Genomic DNA, 23913 nt, shown 5'->3' with positions numbered 1-23913 from the left:
CGCTTCACATCCATCGTCATGTTCCTTACTGTAATTGGGTATAAACATGGTTGCGGTATTGTTAGAATTGTGTTCTTTACCTTGCAGCACTTGTAAGCCCCCCTCCATGTGGGGATAAAATGTAAATTGGTCGCTCAGGATCCCTCAGGTCACACAATCCAATTTTTTGTGAATGCAACTTTACATTTTGAAGGGGGAGAGAGGGGCTAAGGTTTTGAGGGTAAAACCTAAGCTTGTATTCCTTGATTCTGTCCTTGGAGAATCACTGTAACAGTCAGTATTGAGCCTGCAAACTGAACCGTGTAAAAATGAGAAAACTCAACTTTTTTGTTTGCTTAGATCAAGGTTATGAACTGTGACTCCTAAGCACGAACAGATTTTGACCTTGATCGTTATCTGATCCTCCTAGTTTTTGAGAATGTTCACCAATAAACTACAGTCATCACATGTGACATATGATGCTTTAAGGCAGTCATTCTCAACCTTGTTCCTCAGGGACCCTCTCCTGCATGTTTTAGGTGTTGGATCACAGCAGGAAAGAATGGATGATTAACAGGCTTCTGCAGCACTTGATTGCAGAGAAGGAATCTTCATTTGATTCAGGAGTGCTGCAATAGACACATACCTAAATCATGCAGGGAGGGTTTACTGAGGGTCACGGCTGGGAGCCACTGCTTTTAAGGATCTATATTTAATGCAGGATGATCCAGAATAGATAACATGAATGTTTGAGATGTTAAATTAAGCTGATCTAATTTTTTTCAGATACATTACCTTGTTTCAAGGAGTATGAAAAAATCTTAATTTTACAAAGAATGTAATAGCACACTTCTAGAATTTCGGGTCTGAGAAAGAAACTTTTAAATGAAAAAAAAAGGAAACCACCTGGAAAAGTTCAAACTGTTTAAACTAAACAGTTTTTAACTGGACCCTTGATTATAGCACCTTACACAACCTTCATTATTAGCTGCCATGATTAATGGAGGTGTAAAGAGTGGAGTTGCTATAAAGAAGGGGACATTTTGTGCCTCATATAGTAACCACATTTAAGGTTGTTCATACTAAACACCGGATATAGTTGATGTTATTATTGGACACACGAATACATGGATATTGTTAGAAGCTCCGCCAGTATGAACTGGCACATATGGTCCAGCAAGTCTATCAGTCTGCACTTCTGTCTTTCTCTCTCACCTCCTTAATTCTGATCTATTACCATTAATCACTCCTTCTTTTCTTTATTTAGCTTCCTTTTTTAACCACAAGCTTTCTCCAGTGTCAAGGCATGGATAAAGCCTTTACAAAACTCTCCTTTAAGGAGACGAAAGGAGCATTTAGATCAGGGAACAATGGGAGACTGTAGAGCTCTGCGGAAGAAATTGCACCATAGTTTTTGCAAGTAGCAAAAAGCTGCAAACTCTTTGCATAACAGAAGACGTCCAGACCACTGAGGGGGAGGTGGTGATCATCAATGTATATGTTACATGAACATACCCCATTTACACTACCCTTGAAAAACCGATCCATGCCGAGACTGGTCCAAGCTCGGATCAGTTAACCAGGCAGCTTGGTTCTGACGACCGTTTACACATCACGCTATCTCAGTTCCTCGACTCCTCGCCTCCTAGTGACGATCTGCGGAATTACTGCCAGTTTTGAAGGAGGAAATCAAGCAGTTGGTGGCGGTAATGCACCAAAAGTTGTTTGCCAACCGCGATAAAACACAAGAAGAAGAAGACGAAGAAGGAGTGAATCAAGCAAATCAAAATGGCGGTGCCTGTCACATTCAGAAAGTTATGCTTGATTATTATTGCTGTACTTCGGTGTTTGCGGAGGGTCAGCCGAAGACGGCAACCTTTCGTGGATTTACTTGAGAAAGGCGGCTTTCGATTGTTGTTTATAGTTGTTGTTCTTCTTCTGTTTTGTGTTGGTTGGCAAGCAACTTCCGGAGGGGCATTACCGCCAACTACTGGAAGGGAGTGTGAATCTGGATGCGCAGCCAGACGGAGATGATGCGTTCTGCTCATGTGCTCTTGTTATCAGAGAACCGAGCCAGGGAAAAACCGAGCCGAGCCCACCTCTGGAACTGGTCTGCAGTTAGCTCGGTCCAGTTGTGTCTAGCCCGGTTCAGTTTAGTTTGCTTTCCATTTACACACGATAAGTTATCTCAGTTACTGAGCTCGGACCGGTCTCGGCATGGTTTTTCAAGGGTAATGTAAATGGGGTAATAAAACACTACAACTTAAGGCCTATGGAGCTGACCCTTAACAAAAACGGGATGACGTACAGAGGATATCTAGAGAAAATGAAAAGTTTTCCTTTGAGCCTAATCTTAAATGATTCCACATAGAAAGTGAAAAACACTCATGCATACCTGCATGCTGCAGGTGATCTACTAAGGTCGTTGTGCAAATATTAAGACATGCAAACTGACTATTAATTGAGCAGATTGCTAGTTCTACAGGCAGTCTTAGTATGTCCTTAAAAGAAGGATGAGGTTCAAAGCCATTGAGATGGAGGAAATATTGAGAAATATAGAAAAATAATGATATTAGGCAATGCTTTAGTTTCAGCTTTTCATAAATTGTTGTTTTTTTTTACTTGCAATGTTTTCCATTTTATTGTGCTTCCATCAATTTTGAGTTAGTTGCAGGTTTTGTGCTTGCAGGGCGTTTACACTTTGCTGCTCTACTTTCTGTAGTTGCAGATGTTCTCCTTTCCAAAATGTTTCCTTTATATGTGTTTTGTGTGTGTGTTGTCTTATGTTATAGGTCTTATGTTTGTGTATTGTCTTATATTGTCTAGTGTTATTTTCTGTTTGTTTTTCAGAAATTAGCTGTCAAATCATATATTTGCATCGCAACTGCAAGGTTTATGGTCCATTCATGCATCCAGAGGTCTTGCTCTTTCATACCCTTTTTCTTTCCCTGACGATGATGATAGAGGAGGTCTCTCCAGCATGCTGTCGTGCCAGGGAACCAGTGTACTGCATTGGCTAAAATTGTTACATTCGCAGCAGACAGAAAAATTTGATGATGACTAGAGTCTTTGTCTCCATTTGTGTTTCACTTTGTTGCTGGTTTGCGAAATAAAGGATAGTTTTATTCTAAATCAAAACTTTTTTAGTTTAAATTAAGCTGTTTCAGGAAAAATGTCTTTTAATTCAAAGCAGAGTCAACAAATCCCAAATAGCCCAAGCTCCAGGCCTTTCCAGATTATGAAATTGGTGTTGCTTTGGACTTTGACTTGGCCTGTTTAGCAGGTTTTGTTTGAGAACCGCTCTGATTCAGGTTTCCTCCATCTTTTCAGTAACTCCAACCAACTTTATCTTGTTGCTCAGAGCATCTATCTATTTTTTCTTTTCATTGGAACAGCTTGGAGCAAACAAAGTGAGTTTCCCAGGCTCCTAGCTGTTTGCTTAGCTTCTCCCCTTTTCTCTTTCCCCTCATGGTTATTTTTGGCCTGGTATGTGCCATGGCAGCTCTCAATGCTCGTGCTGTAGTGATATGTGCAGACGCCGACGTCCCCCTCTGCTCAGATTGCACGGCCAGTCATCACAGATAATTATAGCACCACCGCCACGGTCAAGAAGCGGTGCTGTCACACTGAATCACTATCATGGTGAAAAAAGAGATGGTGTCAGTGTGCGTCTGGTGATTGTTAGTGTGTCTGCTGTGGTTGGGTAGAAACGGCTGCTCTGAGACTTAGTCACCGACTCTCAGGCTCAGACCAAACCGATACAACAACAGTTGTGTGTCGAAGATCCATTTTTTCCAGTTTTTTGGCCCCTATTTTATTTTATTCTTTTGATTTTTTATTATTTTTATTTTATTCTTTTGATTTTTTATTATTTTTATGTGGATATTTTTGATATTCATTTCACAAAACCCAGGATGGGATTTTGTTTTTTCCCCCATTTAATATTATAATTTTATTGTATTTCGTTAATTTTGAATTAATTTTGTTTTTTATATTTAAATTCTGAGCATATTTTTTTATTTCTTCATTTTTTAAATAAATAAATAATCCAGGTTTGTTTTCTTTGCTATTAGGTAATGTTTTTCAATCCTCAGGTCCTACTGTCCACTTTTATTCTTGCTAGTTGCCCTTCCTTCTGTGTTTCCTTCTGTTGTTCTACTTCCATCCTCAACAGCTTCCCTTGTCTCCTTCCCTTCTTCTTGGAGTCCTCTCTATCGTTCCTGACCTCCTCTTTCTTTCTCAGGTCCTTTCCAACTCTTTTAACTTGTGTCCTTTACATATATAACATTATTTTTATGAAATCTGGTGTTTGATATTAGGACTATAAAAGGATTGGCAGCCATGAAACTTTCTGTCTGTAATAGTTTTGATATTATCAACAGTTTCCATTAAAAGTAAATACAGACATTGCCTTTGTGATTATGTGAGATTCAGGCGTTGTCCACAGGAAGAGGAATATATTATCCTTTCATAAACAGTGTAGAAAAATGTTGGGCTCGCACTCATTGAGCCTAGTGTAGGGGGGGTCCAGTGTCCATGGGCAGAAAGTACTAAAGTGATATTAATTCAATTCAATTTAATTCATTTTATTTATATAAGGCCAATTCACAACACGTCACCTCAAGGCATTTTACAGTTCACCAGATCATACAGTCAAATTGATTCAAAGTTTTCTATCTAAGGGAAACCAGTTGATTGTATCGATTGATTGACTTGACGGCAATCCCTCACTCTAAGCATGCTTGTAGCGACAGTGGAGAGGAAAAACTCCCTTTTAACAGGAAGAAACCTCCAGCAGAACCAGACTCAATGTGAACGGGTATCTGCAGAAGCCGACTGGAGTTCAAGGAGACAGAAGCAGAAATTACCCGGGTAATAATGTATTAAAAACACAACCTGGACTTTTATGAGCCACAGGCTTTAGAGTGGCATTGGAAAAGGAGCTTATGACAGAGAATTAGACAGATATACAGCAGCAAAGTCTAAACCATGAAAGTTGGTTTCTAGATTAATCAGTCAATTAACTTTATTCAAGAAGTTTTGTCTTTGTCAACATTCTTTGCTGCAAAACGTAATGCTTTTCTTACTGATCAAAATATTCCACCTTATACTTATTTAAGGGCTAAACCTCTTCCAACTTTCCTATCAATAGCATTTAAAGCTTCTGTACAGTAGGTCCTGTGATGATTTTCAGGATTTCTGGAAAAGTCCCTTACTATTTTACCTTCCACTATGAACTTCCATCCCACCAAGAAAAAAATGGTTGAAGGCCTTCTTAAAGGCATACTATGCAACATTTTTCAGTTAATTAATGTGTTCCATAATGTTTTGGATGATTAAATGAGTCATTTCAGGTCGAACAAAGGTTTTCTCGGCCGCCCTGGTGGTCTGTAGGGGAAATACCGTACTCGCAATTGCAGGAGCCCTCGGCCCGCACCCACAGGCTCAGAAGTCTCGTGCATTGCGAGAGTCGGTCTTGCTTTACGGCGAGAACTGCTACACGCCCCCAGTGAAAGGCATGCTCGTTTCTAGCGCAGTGGCGATATTTATGCAGTTATCATGGCGGAACCAGCAAGAATTTTCAAACTCGAAAATTGGAACAAAATAGTCACTTACCACAGTAGACATGGTGATTCGTTGCGTTCGCCTGTCTGCTAAGCTCAAAACAACCGCGCCTTGCTTGACGGAGAAACCAGGAGAACAGCTGTGCATATTTACGACAGTGCATTTTTACTTTCGCCCTCTGGGGGGAGCCTCGCTGGAAAATCAACACCGGTTGCATAGTATACCTTTAATCTAGAAGTCCTCAAGTGGCAAATTTAGCTTCACATGGTTGAATGGTTGCCAGCCAATTATTAATCAATAAATCTAAACAAAAATCAGCAAATTAATCGACTAGAAAAATAATTGTTATCTGCAGTCCTAGTAGCTAGTTACTACCCATCTGTGGTTTCTATAAACAGTGGGTCGAATCTCCTGCAGAAACTGGGCAGGAGGGAGGGGAGGGGTTTGTCCTACAATATGTTGCACCTGAAATAGACAGCTAACACTGAATGTGAGAGGAAGGGAGTCATGGACCGAGGAGGATAGTTTGAAGGGAAACGGACAGTGGAAGATTTTGGGTCTTTTTTTCATGGACGCCACTTTGCCTTGATGGAAAGACTGCAAGTTATTGTGGGAGGAAGATGGAAGAAATTTTTGTCCTGTAAGAAAAAGATGAGTCATGTTGCGGAAGGAGCTTCTAGATGCACGGAAGTCTTTGAGAAGCGTTAGTAAAGGTGTGAGTGGGCCAAGAAGCAAGAAACAGAGAGGTGAGCAGGAGAGCAGTGAAGGTTTGGGCCATCAGATGATGCACACTATTTGAAACACTTTTCATTTTAATGTTGAAGAAGCTGTTGATTTATATGACAATAGAGGTCCTGAACTAGGCTTCAGATTTTACTCCACTAACATCTGTTGCTTGTAAAATTGATGCTCTGAAAGTTTAACCTCTTTATTACAGTTTGGTGAAAAAAAGGTTGTTAATTATTTAATTGGTGTCATAAAAAATTGTTAGAAAAATTTAGAACCTTTAACTGGAAATGTGTTCTGCTTTCTGACTTGGAGGCTGTTTGGACGGTTTCATTTTCAGCAGCCATTAAAATAAAGTCGATTAAATCTGCAACACGGCTAATAAAGTCCTCAGCTGGGATGAAGCAGCTGAGGCAACATTCGAGGCAAATGGTGTGTTTGCGTTCTGTCCTGCCAGTAAACAGCCGTTCACAGGAATCCAGAGGGATTTGATCAGGATTAGGTGGAAGGATCAGGTTCAAAACACCTTTTATTTTGCACCGAGACCAAACAAATGACAAGAAGGTTTGGAATTATATAATGAAAACATGAAGGGGAAAATGAGTTCTTAACTACAGACAACAATTAAACTTTGGGATCATTTATTTTATTTAAGTAAAAAAATAAATACATTAATAGATAGTAGTTAGTTATTATATTTTTTTGTATGGGGTAGCAAATAAAATATTTTGTAAATGGAAATCAAAACAACATGCAATCCAGAAATTAAACTCAATCAAAAAGAATGAAGTTTCTCAGATTTTTTCCCAATCTTTTTTTAAATCAATTTCTTTAATAGGTGTTATATGTTAGAATAATATTTTTTCAAATTTCTCTTTTTTCAGATTGAGTTTTAGAAATTAGATTCTCTAAAATTGCATTTTAATGATCACATTTTATTCATCTCTGGGGGTGGGCTTTACCCTGGAGAGAGCTTAAAGGTGCATTTCTTCTGGTCTGCATTAAAATTACCATCAATAATTTTTAGTGGTCCAGAGCTTTGATCTGTAAAATGCAGTTTGAGAAGAAACCAATTTGTAAAAATCTATAATGAAAATTAATAATGCGGGAAATGAGCTGCCAGTTGGGGTCCTTAGGCAAGACCCTTCATGCTAATGCCTCTTTTGCGGAATTCTGAGTTCAGGCCCCACTTCCATGGACTGACACTCTAGGTCCTTGAGCAAAGACCCTTAACCACACACTGCTCCCGGGCGCCGCACAATGGCAGCCCACTGCTTCCCAATGGGATTGGTTAAATGCAGAGTGTTAATTTTGTTGCTCTGTACTTGTGACAGTGACAATAAAATGCTGGGGAAAATTTTTTTCACTTTGAACAAAAAAAGAAAAATGTATTTTTAAACCTTTGTTTTAAACAAATAAGTTTTTCAGCATTTTATTTGTGGGTTACATTGATTTTACTTAACAAAACTTGTTCTTTGCTTGCAACAATGAAACAAAATACACTCCATATATTTGCTATAGTTGTATATTATTGTTTTCTGTCTTGTCCATAACTGTTATTTCTCCATCCATGCTGTTACACTCACCGGCCATTTTATTAGGTACCCCATGCTAGTAACGGGTTGGACCCACTTTTGCCTTCAGAACTGCCTCAATTCTTCGTGGCATAGATTCAACAAGGTGCTGGAAGCATTCCTCAGGGAGTTTGGTCCATATTGACATGATGGCATCACACAGTTGCCGCAGATTTGTCGGCTGCACATCCATGATACAAATCTCCCGCTCCACCACATCCCAAAGATGCTCTATTGGATTGAGATCTGGTGACTGTGGAGGCCATTTGAGTACAGTGAACTCATTGTCATGTTCAAGAAACCAGTCTGAGATGATTCCAGCTTTATGACATGGCGCATTATCCTGCTGAAAGTAGCCATCAGAAGTTGGGTACATTGTGGTTATAAAGGGATGGACATGGTCAGCAACAATACTCAGGTAGGCTGTGGCGTTGCAACGATGCTCAATTGCTACCAAGGGGCCAAAAAGAGTGCCAAGAAAATATTCCCCACACCATGACACCACCACCACCAGCCTGAAACGTTCATACAAGGCAGGATGGATCCATGCTTTCATGTTGTAGACGCCAAATTCTGACCCTACCATCCGAATGTCGCAGCAGAAATCGAGACTCATCAGACCAGGCAACGTTTTTCCAATCTTCTATTGTCCAATTTCGTTGAGCTTGTGCAAATTCTAGCCTCAGTTTCCTGTTCTTAGCTGAAAGGAGTGGCACCTGGTGTGGTCTTCTGCTGCTGTAGCCCATCTGCCTCAAAGTTCGACGTATTGTGCGTTCAGAGATGCTCTTCTGCCCACCTTGGTTGTAACGGGTGGTTATTTGAGTCACTGTTGCCCTTCCATCAGCTCGAACCAGTCTGGCCATTCTCCTCTGACCTCTGGCATCAACAAGGTATTTCCGCCCACAGAACTGCTGCTCACTGGATGTTTTTTCTTTTTCGGACCATTCTCTGTAAACCCTAGAGATGGTTGTGCGTGAAAATCCCAGTAGATTATTATTTCTTGATATATTTTGGCCCTCCATGTACCACTGAGATGACATCACAATGATTGTGACCCCCCATTCGGTGCTTTGTGACCCCCCAAGGGATCAATAGAAATGCTTCCCTCTAAGATGGTGCCAACAATTCCCTCTATAATTGACTAATAAATACAAAAAATGCCCCTATGGTTGCCCTTTCTGCTGTTATGATTTATAGCTTAGTTAATTACGAGATTATAAAAACATTACTAACAATTTATAAAAGCTGTGCTATCGTTAAAGGAAATGAAAATCCATTTTGGATTTGAAGTGCTTTTTTCTTTAGATAATCTTCCATGCTTGCTCGGTTTGGGAAGACTATTCATATTTCTGGAGGGGAAAGAAGGAAAAAACCCCAACTGTGATCACAGCGTGATGTAACCGCAGCAAAATGTGTTTTGTGTTGCAGAGAGATTATGGCAGGACTCGCTGCAGATAAAGCTGTGTGCCTGGAAAGCATCCATCACAGCTGCTCCTCAGAAAGTAACCTATGTCACAAAATCAATGGCTTTCCATGAAGCCTGCTGCTTATCCTTATGATCTTTTAAGATAATTAAAACCAAGCTGCACCTGTGCAAACTCCTTTTAACGCACAGTTAGTCTCCCAGTTCAACAAAAAAAAAGCATAGTTTTGCATACAAGCAGAAGGTTAGGGGGTTGTTTTAGCTCTCTAGACACTGACTAAAGTGCTGCTTTCAGATCTAGGGAATGATAAATGACATGCACCACAGAGATCAAATTATTCTCTCCTAATGGCTGCCATTCCATGGTATCATATATGAAACTGGTTCCAACCGGTATTTTGTGGCTTCTTGGCAAAGAAAAAAAAAAAAAAGAACATAGAAAATCAGAATCAGAATGGTAACATTTTCTTCTTAATATTAGCAGCAAGTAACATTGGCAGAGCTTATTCTCATAAAAGTAAATATGTTATAAATATTATACCCAGCTACAAATCAGAGTTAATGAAAGCCTCACTTTTCTCCATACTAACTTGTTAGAAATATTTTATTTTTACTCTTACTTATGAACTATTATGATGTATAATGTGCGATTCATCGCTTATTAGCTCTTGCTAAAGATCATTCCAGATAAAGGTCATGCAATGGACGGGTTGGGAAAGAGGCTTAAACATCCTCTATCACATGTTTCTTCTAAACATGTGTTCTTGGAACAAAATTAATCGTAAAACAACCACATGCTTTGTTTTAATATATGTGCTGAGGTTCAAAGTAAGATCATTTTGTTTCCCGTTCCCTTAGTACAACCTCAGCTTGTGTAATTAGGGACATCCCCTTCGTTTAATAAATAGCGAGGAGAAAGCTGGAGAGCGGCCGAGTGGATTGGAGATTTGTAAACTGTGCGGTCTCTTCCTACTCTCCTCGCGAGTAAAACTAAACTAATTGTCTCTGTGCCTTTTTCTTTCCCTGTATGTATGATGTTTTAGGTGCTTAGACCTGACACTAACAGTGAAGCTAACATTAGCTTAGCTTATCATTTGAAATGTAATCATCATTTTGGAGCATATTGCTTCTGCAGTCAGAACACATTTACAGTAGTGTTTAATTAAGTTACTGCTACTTTTTAACACTTTTTTAACACTTTTAACACTGCTACTTTTTAACACTTGAAAAGAGCTTTGATTAGCCTGAAGATGCTTTGCGAATGTTACTAGGTGTGGCCAGGAAGGAAACGGTGCTATTTCAAGTGGAGAGATTTCCTGAAAAGTAGCCAATCACAGGCAGTTTATTTTGCTCAAATGGTTCTTCAGAGCATCTGCTCATGCTTGATATATTGGGGCCCTCAAAGTATTGAAACTGCACATATAAAATGTTCAAAATGTGCATAAAGCATAGTTAAACCTCCATTTCCATGATATCATATAAGAAACTGGTTCAAACTAGTTTGTTGTGGCTTCTTGGCAAAAAAAAAAAAAGAAAATCAGAATCAAAATCTGCCCTTTGCCATCACATTTGTTTTTTATTAGACAATGCCTGGATTATGATGGGCGTATTGATTCGGGGGCGTTCAGACTGTTACTTGAGGGTGTATCCCATATCACACACAAAGCACTGGTATCGATCGCTTCACTTTCTGCTCCTGCTGGTGAAAGACGGAGGAGGACTGAGGTGAACAGCAGGGTTGTTAAAATAGAGTTTGGAGACATGCACTTCTTTCCATCTGCAAGAGGTTTTGGTGAAAACTTTCAGTAAAGCAAGTTTGTGTAAAGCAGGATAAAAATAATGTCCGGCATAAAGGTTATATAGAAAATTAAATTTAGAAGACCACAGAAGATCATCGCTGATAAAACAGAAGGTAAAGACAGAGGAAAAGGATAAGAGAAAAAAATGGAAGGTAAAGCAAGAACATGATGGTCTGGATATGAGCATACGTATGTGCCAATGTTTTAGAGAAAGGGGATTCATTTGGAGAAGTTTGCTTAAATATTGACAAGGATCTGCTATTTTTTACTAAATCAGACATCATCAACAGTGTTGTTAGGCCAGTGTCTTTTAATAATGTTGCCTATACGGGCAGTTGCCTGGCGACTCCGTTAGATAGTGGAAAACACAGGTGACAAAGAAAATAATGTGAATCAATTGTTTTTGCATTTAGCAGACGCTTTATTTCAAAGTGACTTGCAAAGAGGACACAATATTGGGATGAAGTAGGCATTATTGGGGGGATTTTGCCTAATGACCAACACTGGTAGCTCATCCTCCCAGTGGGGATTTGAACCAGGGACCCTGATTGCATGTCAGTAGACTTACTACTTCAGATTTTATATTACTTTAAAACAGTCTTGTCAAGTGCTGTGATTTTCTAAATCAATAGCTCTTGCCCTTTCTGAGCTGTATTTTCTTTTTTCAGCCTTAGACACTGTAATAAAATAAAATCAGCATCCAAACTTAAAGAAAATAGGACCGTTGTTCAGCTGTTTAGCTTCGAGCTGCACGCATTGATCCAGGCTCAGCTGTGTGTTTCATGCAAGCCGGTGACACGGCTCTGCTTTATGCAACGCAGCTATGTCTACCATTGTTTGAAACCTTATTTCACTGGCTACAAATAGCCCACGTGGTCTTAACCAATAACAGCAGGACTCTACGAGGAGTAATATCGCGCTACTCAGTGCATCATTGGCTGAAAGGCAAGGAGCGCTTGTGAGACTTAAGCGCCTGTCCCTGAGTCAAATTGAGTCATACAAAGATGCGGACACTTTTGTCTTATAGGTAAGAAGAGGATGTAAAGAAACATACCAAACATCACCAGGCAAACAACTAAGGAAATAAGTGTTACAAAGTAAATATTAGTAAGATACTAAGTATTAGCTATGACCAGCTAACTTTTCTGATGTCAAAAACTGGAATATTCCTCTTATGAATATGCTGGATTACTTAACAAAAAAAAAAGCTCTCTAGACAATTTCATTTTTTAAAGTTTAGCCTTGATAAGGTAAGCAGCGGTTGTTGTTGAGCTGCTACTACTGCCTCCAGCTCTTGAAGCACTCACTTCTCCTGGCTCAGGGGAGGAAGAAGACGACGATGATGATGCTGTGAGGGTGGTAGCCCTCTTGGTTGAAGAGGCTGAAATGATTGAAGCAGCAGTGGTGCATTCGGCAGGTTTAGCAGCGACAGACGATGTGGAGGGGGCCGGTAGGACCGGCTGGGGATGTTTCAGCATCTGGCAGGGAAACATCTAGTTTGTCTCCTCATTTTCACCTGCAGAGGGCTGAGCTTCCTCTCTAGATGCTAAAGATTGCCTGGGAACAGTCTCAGAGGAGCCTCCATTCACGCAGAGCTCTTTGTTTCTATCGATGCGATACAGCATCAGCCCCCTAAGGCCAACAGCACCGTCCGGTAATGCTGGACGCAGCCAAGACCCCGTCAGAATGATGGTGCAGCGGTTATATATCTCCTTTTTTGAAGAGAGTTTGAGTCGGAAATTATGGTTTTTGTTTTCCAATGAGCGGACGTTGGAGAGCGGGATTTATGGAAGCGTCTGGGATCTCTCTTTAGCTTCGCACTTAGCCCCCCTCTGCAGCCTCACCTTCTCCGTCTCGCGCAACTCTTCCTCTGTCCGTTATTGTCCGCTGTTGTTTTGTTGACATCCGACCAAAAGCGGTAAAAAATGTCAGTATTTAAAAAATTTTTGTTTCCATAGCTCCAGCAGGCATTGGCGATCATAGATGCAGGTTTGATCATTTTAAGAGTTTCTCGTTTTCAAGAGGAGCTGCTCTTGGCCGCTGTCTTTGAGCGCCGCCATGGTAACAAAGTGGATGGTATTTTACATTATCTAAAGTGAACTAGAGTACAGCAGCCTTTTTGCTGGAAGAAATACTGTTATACTGTATAAGTCAGTTATGTGTACGTCTGCTTCGTGAGTGAACCTTTTTTTTTTAATTGCTCCCATAAGGTGAATTAGTCTTTCTATGTTTTATAGCTGCAAGCTAAAAATCGATCCGAAGTCACAACCAAACACTAACAGAGATCAGCAGCTATTGTACTTACAAGTCCAATAACAACATTGCCTGCATCAGCTTACATCCAGTCACAGGCAGTTTACTTTCTCTGTTCTTGAAGAGTAGCTTATGTGTGTGTGTTTTTAAATAAAACAGCTGATATGATTATTTAAAACACATGTGCCCTATTGGCAGAATCCTGATTTAATACTTTGACGCTTAACTACGTCAAATCATGACAAGATTCTGCAAAGCAAGTCATCATTTTCCAAGTGGAGGTTTGAAAATAAAAAGGAAAAGTCCAAGTTTGAGTACAGTATGAATTATATACCAAGAGGGATAACAAATTATTTCCTGAAGCTTCCAAACTGATCCCGCCCAGCCAAAAAAGAACTAAGTAAACACTATCAAGGACATTTTGGCATTAATTACCTTATTTTTATATAAATAAATTATTTTTTTTCATTGTTTCTTACAATAGTTCATACCTAGTTCCCTATAATGCACATAGAATGAATAGGAAGGTGGCCTCTCCTTTTCTGGGTAGGGGCCCCCTGTTTGCTGCTAAGAATAGGTGGAAAAGGCTGAGACACTGCACTTCATGTACCGCATTGTCTGAGATAGTTTGGTTTTTGGGGCTCAACTAGGGTAGCCTGGGTGCCATTCCGAACTTAGTCCCGCCCACAACGTTTGAGGTCGGGAAGTTCGGTCTGGCATTGCTTAATATTAGCGCGAGTATGCTCGCACAATATCTGGCGGGCCAATCAAATTCTCAGGGCGGGCTTTATACGATGATGGACAGATGATCAACAGTAATGTAATCAACCACGTGACCAAAGCGCGCATTGGGCGACAACAGCAATGGCTGCCGCCGGAGAGTTGAGGTGAGTAGATTCTGCTTTAGGTCTGTTCTAGAAGATATCGACAGCAAATTAATTTTAAAAGAGGAACAGAGAAACGCGATCAAGGCTCATCTTCTTATTCTAGGCGTGCAACTGCACGCTTTGATTTTTGTTGACAACAACTATGCGTCGCTTAACATACGTCACGCACTCCGTTGCTCTTATTTGTTGTAGGTCTATCCAATTGAGTGCAGAGGCATTTTTTTTCCTGGTTCGTTCAAAACACGCCCCATAATCACAGCTCTATGGAGCAGTATCAGACTCATATTCTGACTAGAATTGAGTAGGACTACGTCAGGCTACAACTAGGGATCTATTCAGCAACATATGCCTCTGCAAATACTTATTTTAGAAATATATAGGGCTTTGCACATGGTGTATTATGCATAACCCAGTTTCAGCAGCTCCTGGTGGTTTATTTTGGATCAACATAATTTATTAGTTAGTTATTCTTCATTCTTTTACATGATATATGGTAGAATTTAAGTTGAATTTTGCTATTGAGAGCTCCGCAGGTTTTGAAAACCAAGTATAAGCCAACCATGACTCTTCCAACTCCATGCTTAGACAGTTGGCCAAGGTTTTTGTGTCTCTTCCATGATTGGCATGCAGAAGATAGATTTAGTATTAGCTCTCCTAATTCAATCTTTGGGTTTTTGAAGACTTTGTTTAGCACCTTGCGGCCTGCTTTTGTGGCAAACATAAACATCATAAATTTTACTGGTCTTTTTTTTTAAAGTACAGAGGAAAGTAGTCCATGATTATGCAATCAAGGATCATTTTACAGTGTTTTGTTTCTTTAACCTATGCAGTTTTGAAATGTGTGCAGCTCCCATTTAAATGATCCAAATGAATATGATTTGATCTAACCCAAAGTTGTGTATGCGTCTTCAAAAAGTCCTTTAATTTATTTTACTGAGTGCTTTGTCTTTTATTGAAGCTCTTTTATTTTATCTATAGAAATAATTTATGAATTTAATTTATAAATAACCGAACCTTATTATTCTGCAAAAGAAACATTCTCTTTAAATGACTATAAATGTGTGAGGTAAACGTGTTTTTCTTTGTTTTAACGATAGAATTCTGCATTGTTCTTCTTATTGGCCTATATGGGCAGTTACCCAGGGCAGCAGTTGAAAGGGGCAAACACAAGTATCATATAAAATAATGTAACCCGTCTGTAACGCGGGAAAAAAAAGCTAATTCTAGTACATATAAAGCAACGTATTTCATATTGATTGAAAGGGGTCTAGCACAGTCTGGTTTCACAGTAAAAATAACTACATATTTCATTGATCAGCTGCTTCAGCAGTCTTCTTAACAACTGGCTAAACAGTTTAAACATTTTCCCAAATTATGCTTTCACTGCAATGTTTTATTATAGGGCTGGTGAGTGTAGGGTGAGGAACTGTTCTAGTTTCTCTCCTTTTTTTCGGATGAAATTTTGAATTTCTTTTTTTGTTGTTGTTGTGGTTTACCTGTGTGTTTACCTGTGTGTTTACCTGTGTGTTTGCCTGCTCATCTGATCTGATTGTAATGATGGGATCCCTCCTCCAGTCCTGACAGCTTCTAGCTCCCTGCGACCATCGACCTTATCAGTAGGTAATAGAAATGAAATACAGTGGATACATATTTAATGGCTTGAGCAAACCAAGAGGAGAGGATTATAGAGAGAAGGTGAAGCATTTTCTTTCATATTAGGGATTGTTTGGTAATCTCTTCTTTCCACCTTTCCATAATTTCCACCGACTACCCTTTAAATAAACAAAACAAAACAAAAAAAATAACCATCCTCCTCATATTCCCGGTCTTTGGTCAAGGCAATCAAGAAAAGACCCACACACACATCATCCCCCCCCCCTCTCTCTTGTTTTAAGTGCGCTCTGAGCGAGAGAGAGCAGGCAGAAAGTGGGGGTCGATGGAGAAAGCAGCTCCTACGTCACAGAGAGACGCTCCTCGCGTCCGCGGATAAACACTTGGACACAAAGGCACCCAGCATCTCTTGTGTCGGCGTCTTTCTCCTCCGCCTTGCTTCCAGATCAGAGCATAAACACATCCATAAGCAAAAGACGGAGGCGCACCCTGCTTTCCCCACTCCTACACACAATCTTCATTTCTATTGTTGCTGATCCTTATACCACACCCTAAGGCTTCTTATTTTCTGTCATTGCTGATGGGGAAAGGGAGGTTGCTTTTATGAACTGGAGCCACAGGTAATCTGATTTCACTCGAAAAGAGGTTTCCTCTTAAAGATGAAGAAGATTTGGTCCAAGAAAAGATTTCAGGTGAGTTTTTACTTCATTTATGTAATCAATATTTATGTTCATAGATTTCCATATTTCTTAAAAACACACTTTTCTGTTATATTTCTGCTTTAATTAAAATAATGAACCAAAATATAGATTTAAATAAAGGTTTTAGGATTGGATATTTGCAGAAATTCCAGGTAAAGGTAGCTATGAATAAAAAAAAATCCTCCAATTTTCTACTTAAAACAATCCCAATAAGGACAATCTGTACATCCATTAGGGTCTGGTTACTTTTTTTTTTTGCTCTAGCTGTCAGTTCGAGATTACCCCCTTAATAAAAAAGCAATTCATCACACAGGTTTCACAAATTTGGGGCAGCTGAAAAAAAAAGTGTGTCAGTAGGCTACGCTCTGTGGAGACATGGGAATCAGGCCAGCGATGCACAGGGACGAAGAAGTGAGCAAAAGCTCTGAATCAGGATGCTCTTACCAGTGCTAAGCCCCATCGACATGCACTTTCTTGCTTTTAGCAGCAAATCTACTCCACAAAAACTAAGCAAATCTATTCCCTTAGAAGTATTTTTTCCAAATCTGCATATTGCCAAATTGGAGGCTGGTGTTCTGTGATACGAGTTCTATCAAAAGAATTGTGACAAAGACTGAAGCTTATAGGCGGATGTGTCATCGAATTACTTAAAATGACTCAAAAAGCACTAACTATTGGGGACCGGGGATTTGGGGGGGGAGTAAGTGAGATGTGAGTCATTTCACTTCTGCTACTTTTGCCTTCTGTCCGCTGAAAAGCAGTGAGTCATTGTGAGGAACTGATTGACAGCCTCGCTAGGAAAGGATCTTTTCAGCTGCTTTATCAGCATGGCTGCTCTTATAAAAAGATGCATTCTGGAGGTTTGGGTAAGATTCTTCTTTATAGGCACATATCTGATCAGTTAACAGCTTTCTGTAAGGCAGGCAGATAGCAAGTATTGCCTACATTTAGGGTTACATTCAGATATCAAAAAACTGGTAGATGACTGCTAGTAGCATTTCCCTCAGGTTGTTATAGATAAGAGGGTAGCACTTGCTGTAAGTCAGTGTTAGGGTTAGTTAAAAAAAAACAACAACAAAGCTTTTAATACAACAGTTCTTCCACAAAAAGACCAAGAACACACAAAAATGTTAAAGGACTGCTCTTAAAGACTTTTTTTCCTGTTATCTCAGCCATTGACGGTTCTAGACAGAGGTCAACAGGACCCAAGGCCCCTGTAGAATAGGTCCTGACTCCTGTTTTTAGTCTGGCCAGCCAGATTGATACACCTGATACACCTAGACATGGCTGATACTGACTAATATGCCATAGACCTGGCTTATACTGACTGACATGCTGTAGACATGGCTGATACTGACTAATATGCCATAGACCTGGCTTATACTGACTGATATGCTGTAGACATGGCTTATACTGACTAATATGCCATAGACCTGGCTTATACTGACTGACATGCTGTAGACATGGCTGATACTGACTAATATGCCATAGACCTGGCTTATACTGACTGATATGCTGTAGAAATGGCTGATACTGACTAATATGCCATAGACCTGGCTTATACTGACTGATATGCTGTAGACATGGCTGATACTGACTAATATGCCGTAGACCTAGCTTATACTGACTGATATGCTGTAGACATGGCTTATACTGACTGACATGCTGTAGACATGGCTTATACTGACTAATATGCCATAGACATGGCTTATACTGACTGATATGCTGTAGACATGGCTTATACTGACTAATATGCAATAGACCTGGCTTATACTGACTGATATGCTGTAGACATGGCTGATACTGACTAATATGCAATAGACCTGGCTTATACTGACTGATATGCTTTAGACATGGCTGATACTGACTAATATGCAATAGACCTGGCTTATACTGACTGATATGCTTTAGACATGGCTTATACTGACTAATATGCCATAGACCTGGCTTACACTGACTGATATGCTGTAGACATGGCTGATACTGACTAATATGCCATAGACCTGGCTTATACTGACTGACATGCTGTAGACATGGCTGATACTGACTAATATGCCATAGACCTGGCTTACACTGACTGATATGCTGTAGACATGGCTGATACTGACTAATATGCCATAGACCTGGCTTATACTGACTGACATGCTGTAGACATGGCTGATACTGACTAATATGCCATAGACCTGGCTTATACTGACTGATATGCTGTAGACATGGCTTATACTGACTAATATGCCATAGACCTGGCTTATACTGACTGACATGCTGTAGACATGGCTGATACTGACTAATATGCCATAGACCTGGCTTATACTGACTGATATGCTGTAGAAATGGCTGATACTGACTAATATGCCATAGACCTGGCTTATACTGACTGACATGCTGTAGACATGGCTGATACTGACTAATATGCCATAGACCTGGCTTATACTGACTGATATGCTGTAGACATGGCTGATACTGACTAATATGCCGTAGACCTAGCTTATACTGACTGATATGCTGTAGACATGGCTTATACTGACTGACATGCTGTAGACATGGCTTATACTGACTAATATGCCATAGACCTGGCTTATACTGACTGATATGCTGTAGACATGGCTGATACTGACTAATATGCAATAGACCTGGCTTATACTGACTGATATGCTTTAGACATGGCTGATACTGACTAATATGCAATAGACCTGGCTTATACTGACTGACATGCTGTAGACATGGCTGATACTGACTAATATGCCATAGACCTGGCTTACACTGACTGATATGCTGTAGACATGGCTGATACTGACTAATATGCCATAGACCTGGCTTATACTGACTGACATGCTGTAGACATGGCTGATACTGACTAATATGCCATAGACCTGACTTATACTGACTGACATGCTGTAGAAATGGCTGATACTGACTAATATGCCATAGACCTGGCTTACACTGACTGATATGCTGTAGACATGGCTGATACTGACTAATATGCCATAGACCTGGCTTATACTGACTGATATGCTGTATACATGGTGATACTGACTAATATGCCATAGACCTGGCTTATACTGACTGACATGCTGTAGACATGGCTGATACTGGCTAATATGCCATAGACCTGGCTTATACTGACTGACATGCAGTAGGAATGGCTGATACTGACTAATATGCCATACTGTAGACCTGGCTGATACTGATTGACATGCTGTAGACATGGCTTATACTGACTAATATGCCATAGACCTGGCTTATACTGACTGATATGCTGTAGACATGGCTGATTTTGACTAATATGCCATAGACGTGGCTTATACTGACTGATATGCTGTAGACATTGCTGATACTGGCTAATATGCTGTATATATGGCTGATACTGACTAATATGCAATAAACAAGGTTTATACTAACTGATATGCTGTAAACATGGCTGATAGGGACTAATATGCTAGAGTTTTGGCTTATACTGTCCAATGTGCCGTATAAAACGCTGATATGGCTGAGATAACTGATATGTATATATATATGCATGGCTGGTACTGACTGCTATACTGTACACATGGCTTATACTGACTGATACACATGGTGTATTAGTTTGGAAAGGAGGGTCTTATTTCACTGGATGCGACCAATTGAATCAGTGGATACAGAACCAATCAGATAAGTACGGCTGTGACGCATCTTTAACAGCAGCCAGTTGGTGCAGTTTTGAAGACTTATCACGCTCATATTAAAGACATTATAAAGGGCATATTTCAAACATAATTTTATTGTGGCTGCAATCTTGACTGTTATTGTTAAAGAAAAAAGCTGTTGCATTATAGGCCATTCAGGGGCAAGTGTAAAATTCTGCCTCATGCACTATGATTGATCCGTCCATTTTAGACAGTGTTGTCAGCCAGGTTACTCTGTTATAGCTCCTGTTCTAGAGAGATAATACTAAACTCAATTCAATTCAGTTTATTTCTATAGCGCCAATTCACAACGCATGTCATCTCAAGGCAATTTACAGTTCAACCAGATCATACAGTCGAATTGATTCAAAGTTTTCTATCTAAGGAAAACCAGTGGATTGCATTGACTCATTGACTCAAATGCAATCCCTCACACTAAGCATGCTTGTAGCGACAGCGGAGAGGAAAAACTCCCTTTTAACAGGAAGAAACCTCCAGCAGAACCAGGCTCAGTGTGAGCGGCCATCTGCTGAGGCCGACTGGGGTTCAAGGAGACAGAAGCAGAGAAACAAAAAGCAGCTGTAAAAGGCAGGCCCGTCCAGGAAACACACAGCCAGGCAGATCCATTTCAAATAAGGCTAACGAGATAAAATATGTAATTAATTAATGTTTAAACACTTAATGACTCTTTCAAAAGTGTTCAAAACATATTCATGCTACAGAATCTTCTTTTTTCGCCTATTGTTCAACAGATTAGAGTCAGTGTTTGTTATTTTTGTCTCCTGCTCACCCTAAATAAATGCATAATAAACACTTAAGAATGAGTTTTAAAGTGTTTACATGCTAGTTAATTACATATCTATAAACTATTTTTTCAGCCATCTCTAATGGCTGCCTCATTTCAAAGTGGCACATTAGTTTTCCATCAGAAATGAAATATAGTAGTGCCCCAAATCATATTTGTAAATCAACCAAAGGCTGACGGGGAACCAAGAAATGGAAAGTCGTTGGCCTAGTCAAAGTCTGGACTATGATCTTATTCATATGCTGTGAGTCTACTTAAATATCTCACAGCAGAAAGGGAGGAAGGGGGTAATTTTCCTCAAACTCCATTGAGTGATTTGTTTCCCCTCATTATTGATCACATTCTCCTCACTTCAAGACAAATAAAAACAAATGCTCTTCATATGTAAAAATGCTGCTGATAACATTCAGACCAATAGAAATCCATGTTTGCTCCTCATTCCAGCGTAAATAAAGGGAATGTGATCTGTAGAAGGCAATTTGAAAAGAATGCCTTTCCTAAGACTCCATCTAAAAAAAGGAATCTATCAATAAAAGTTTTAAATACAAGATTTGTATAAGAATTTTTTTATATTTCTAATTTAAAAAAGAAATATTTTTCAAATATCCATTCACAAAACATTTTTTTATTTACAAAACATCTTCTTTGCTTTCAACATAATGAAATGAAATTCAGATTTCAGAAACTGGTAGATAACTGCTAGTCCAGTTGCATTTCCCTGAGGTAAGAGGCAGAGATGGGGACTCGAGTTTGTGACTCGTACTCGAGTCGCACTTAAGTCGCATATTTAATGACTTCAGACTCGACTTAGACTTGCATTTAAAGGACTTCAGACTCGACTGAGACTCGTGATTTCCGACTTGTGAACAATATTTTATTCCAGTGTAAAAACACTTATTCAAGTGTTTTTTGTTTTACTAACTTGACTGATCGACGCTCGCCTTACTCGCACACAGAAGAAAACTCAAAAACCCAAACCGTGAAGCACTCAAGTTCAAGTGTTTTATTTATACAAAAAGCCACAGCAAAAGTGGCATAATAAAACAGACCTTTTCTTCTCCTGATAAAACCTAAAATTCAAGAGTTTTCCTTAAAAATCAGAGGCTGGAAGTTGGGCTCCGCTTGTTCTGCTGCTTCTGGTGCGCGAGTGATCAGCCTGCAGCACCCACTGGCTGATCCACAGACTCTGCTGCACTCCAGCACTGTTCCACTCCCTGGCGTGCCACACCCCTTTCCAGACCGATCCAGCTAAAAAGAGAAGCAAGGAGAACGCCAGCATCCACACGCCAAAACCCTGTCGGAAGATATATGCCTGTTTATGCTTTAAGCGAGGGGGAGCGCTACTTACAGGCGAGGTTCCTCCTCTGCCCTAATACTCCTTACTGCGCCATCAGTGCGCACGGATCCCGCCTGCATCTTCCCCAGCAGCGCGTCCGTCTCCATCACCTGCAGATTCCGTTCTCCTTCTCCTTTCCTTCAGACTCCTTTTATGTCGGCTTTAATCAGCCCTTGCTCACACCTGAGCGCAGCATTACGCAGCGCAATTAATGCACTCCGCCTCCTCAGACAACTACTTCAGTCCAGTGCGCATGGATTGTCACAAGGGAAAAACAAACCAAAACAACCCAACATGCAGGAAAAATTCAAAAGTCTAAAATAAAGGAAAACAATCATATAAAAAAGAAACATCCAAACATGCAAAGCTTAAGAAGAAAATACAAAGAATAACAAATCATATCTTCCTCTCCAAACATGCAAAGCATAAAACTAACATTAAAATGAAAGAAAACCATAAATCATATTTTTCCCTGTGCAACACACTGACGTCACTGACGCGACATCACGTGGACGGCAGGATTGTGATTGTTTTTTTTTTCCACAGTCCTCATTTTCAATAAAAGAGCAGACATTTACTGCTAAAACTAGAAAAAGTTGTAACCACAAATGTCAGGAAATACTGTAAGAAAATGTTAAATTTATCTGGAAAAAAATTTTGTGTGTGCTTTTTTTAATTGTATTTTTCATTTAGCAGTTCAAGATAATGATAATTCCATAGATATAATAGCGACCTTTAAGCTATACCGTCTCCGTGATAGAGATGAAAACACAAGGAGAAACAAGCAAGCACAAAAATTATTACACTTTTTAAAATTAATCGAGTGATTAGAATTTTTTGTGCGATTAATTGATTATTGCGACTTGAGACTTGACTTGGACTTGAGCTCTCAAGACTTGAGACTTGACTTGGACTTGAGCTCTCAAGACTTGAGACTTGACTTGGACTTGCAAAAAATGACTTGTGAACATGTCTGGTAAGAGGGTAGCACTAGCTGTCTGTCAGCATCCTAAAATTTTTCTCTATGTTTCACTTCTGTTGACATAAATTATCATCGATTGAACAAGAAAACTTGAAGTTTAAAGCAACAAATTATCTTTCTTTTCCACAAAGCTAAGAAAAGTTCAATTGCCATCAGTTTTGATGTCAGAACAGAATATTTTATGGCTCTCCTAATCTTTTCCATGAATGGAAGCACCAAAAATGTAGCATTTTGTTCTGCCTTAATTTGAATGTCTGCTGCAATTGCTGCTGAATAATGCATTGTGCTTTCTGTATCTTGTTTCAGAGAACTGGGCACTCCACACGGACATTTGGCAGATTCACCCATGGTGTGTTGTCAGTATGAGTTATCCTACTGTGCCATGTAAAAGTTTCTTTTCTTTTCTTTTTCTGTTCTGCTGGAAAAACTGCAACAGTCTTTTGTTTCTTAACTCTGTTTAGCTTTCAACGACATGTTTTAGGAGGATATTTACTCCAGGGATTATTGTACTAAAGATTATAAAATCATTTTTGATATCATTTATTTGTATGTTTTGCTGTTTAACTGCACTCAAGTGGGTTTTGTTGTTGTACATCCACCCCCACAA

General features: G+C 39.6%; 1 protein-coding gene and 1 long non-coding RNA gene across 8 annotated transcripts in view; one reads left to right on the top strand and one right to left on the bottom strand.

Moving 5' to 3' along the window:
- LOC119780791 (striated muscle preferentially expressed protein kinase-like) overlaps positions 1–23913 on the top strand; it is a 94720-nt gene that overhangs the window by 7859 nt on the left and 62948 nt on the right. For 3 of the 7 annotated variants that reach the window (XM_038280944.1, XM_038280941.1, XM_038280945.1), the window contains exons 1-2: positions 16145–16509; positions 23613–23655. The exons of 2 other annotated variants lie outside the window; for them this stretch is intronic. In XM_038280944.1, coding sequence (XP_038136872.1) covers positions 16477–16509; positions 23613–23655 — 76 coding nt within the window. In that variant the 5' untranslated portion in view covers positions 16145–16476. Of the gene's footprint in view, positions 1–6052; positions 6291–16144; positions 16510–23612; positions 23656–23913 lie in introns of those variants that run through there. 2 more of the 7 variants (XM_038280942.1, XM_038280940.1) reach the window with 2 other exon arrangements.
- Positions 21849–22557, bottom strand: LOC119780792. Its single transcript, XR_005280450.1, has 2 exons — positions 22337–22557; positions 21849–22236 (listed from the first exon to the last, which is right to left on the bottom strand). It is a non-coding gene; the product is annotated as an uncharacterized LOC119780792 (long non-coding RNA).

Source organism: Cyprinodon tularosa, unplaced genomic scaffold, assembly GCF_016077235.1.
Source record: "Cyprinodon tularosa strain WSP-4 unplaced genomic scaffold, ASM1607723v1 ctg166, whole genome shotgun sequence".
Taxonomy (NCBI): Eukaryota; Metazoa; Chordata; class Actinopteri; order Cyprinodontiformes; family Cyprinodontidae; genus Cyprinodon; species Cyprinodon tularosa.
The sequence above is the reverse complement of the archived record's forward strand: the minus strand, read 5'-3'. Positions and strand labels throughout refer to the sequence as shown.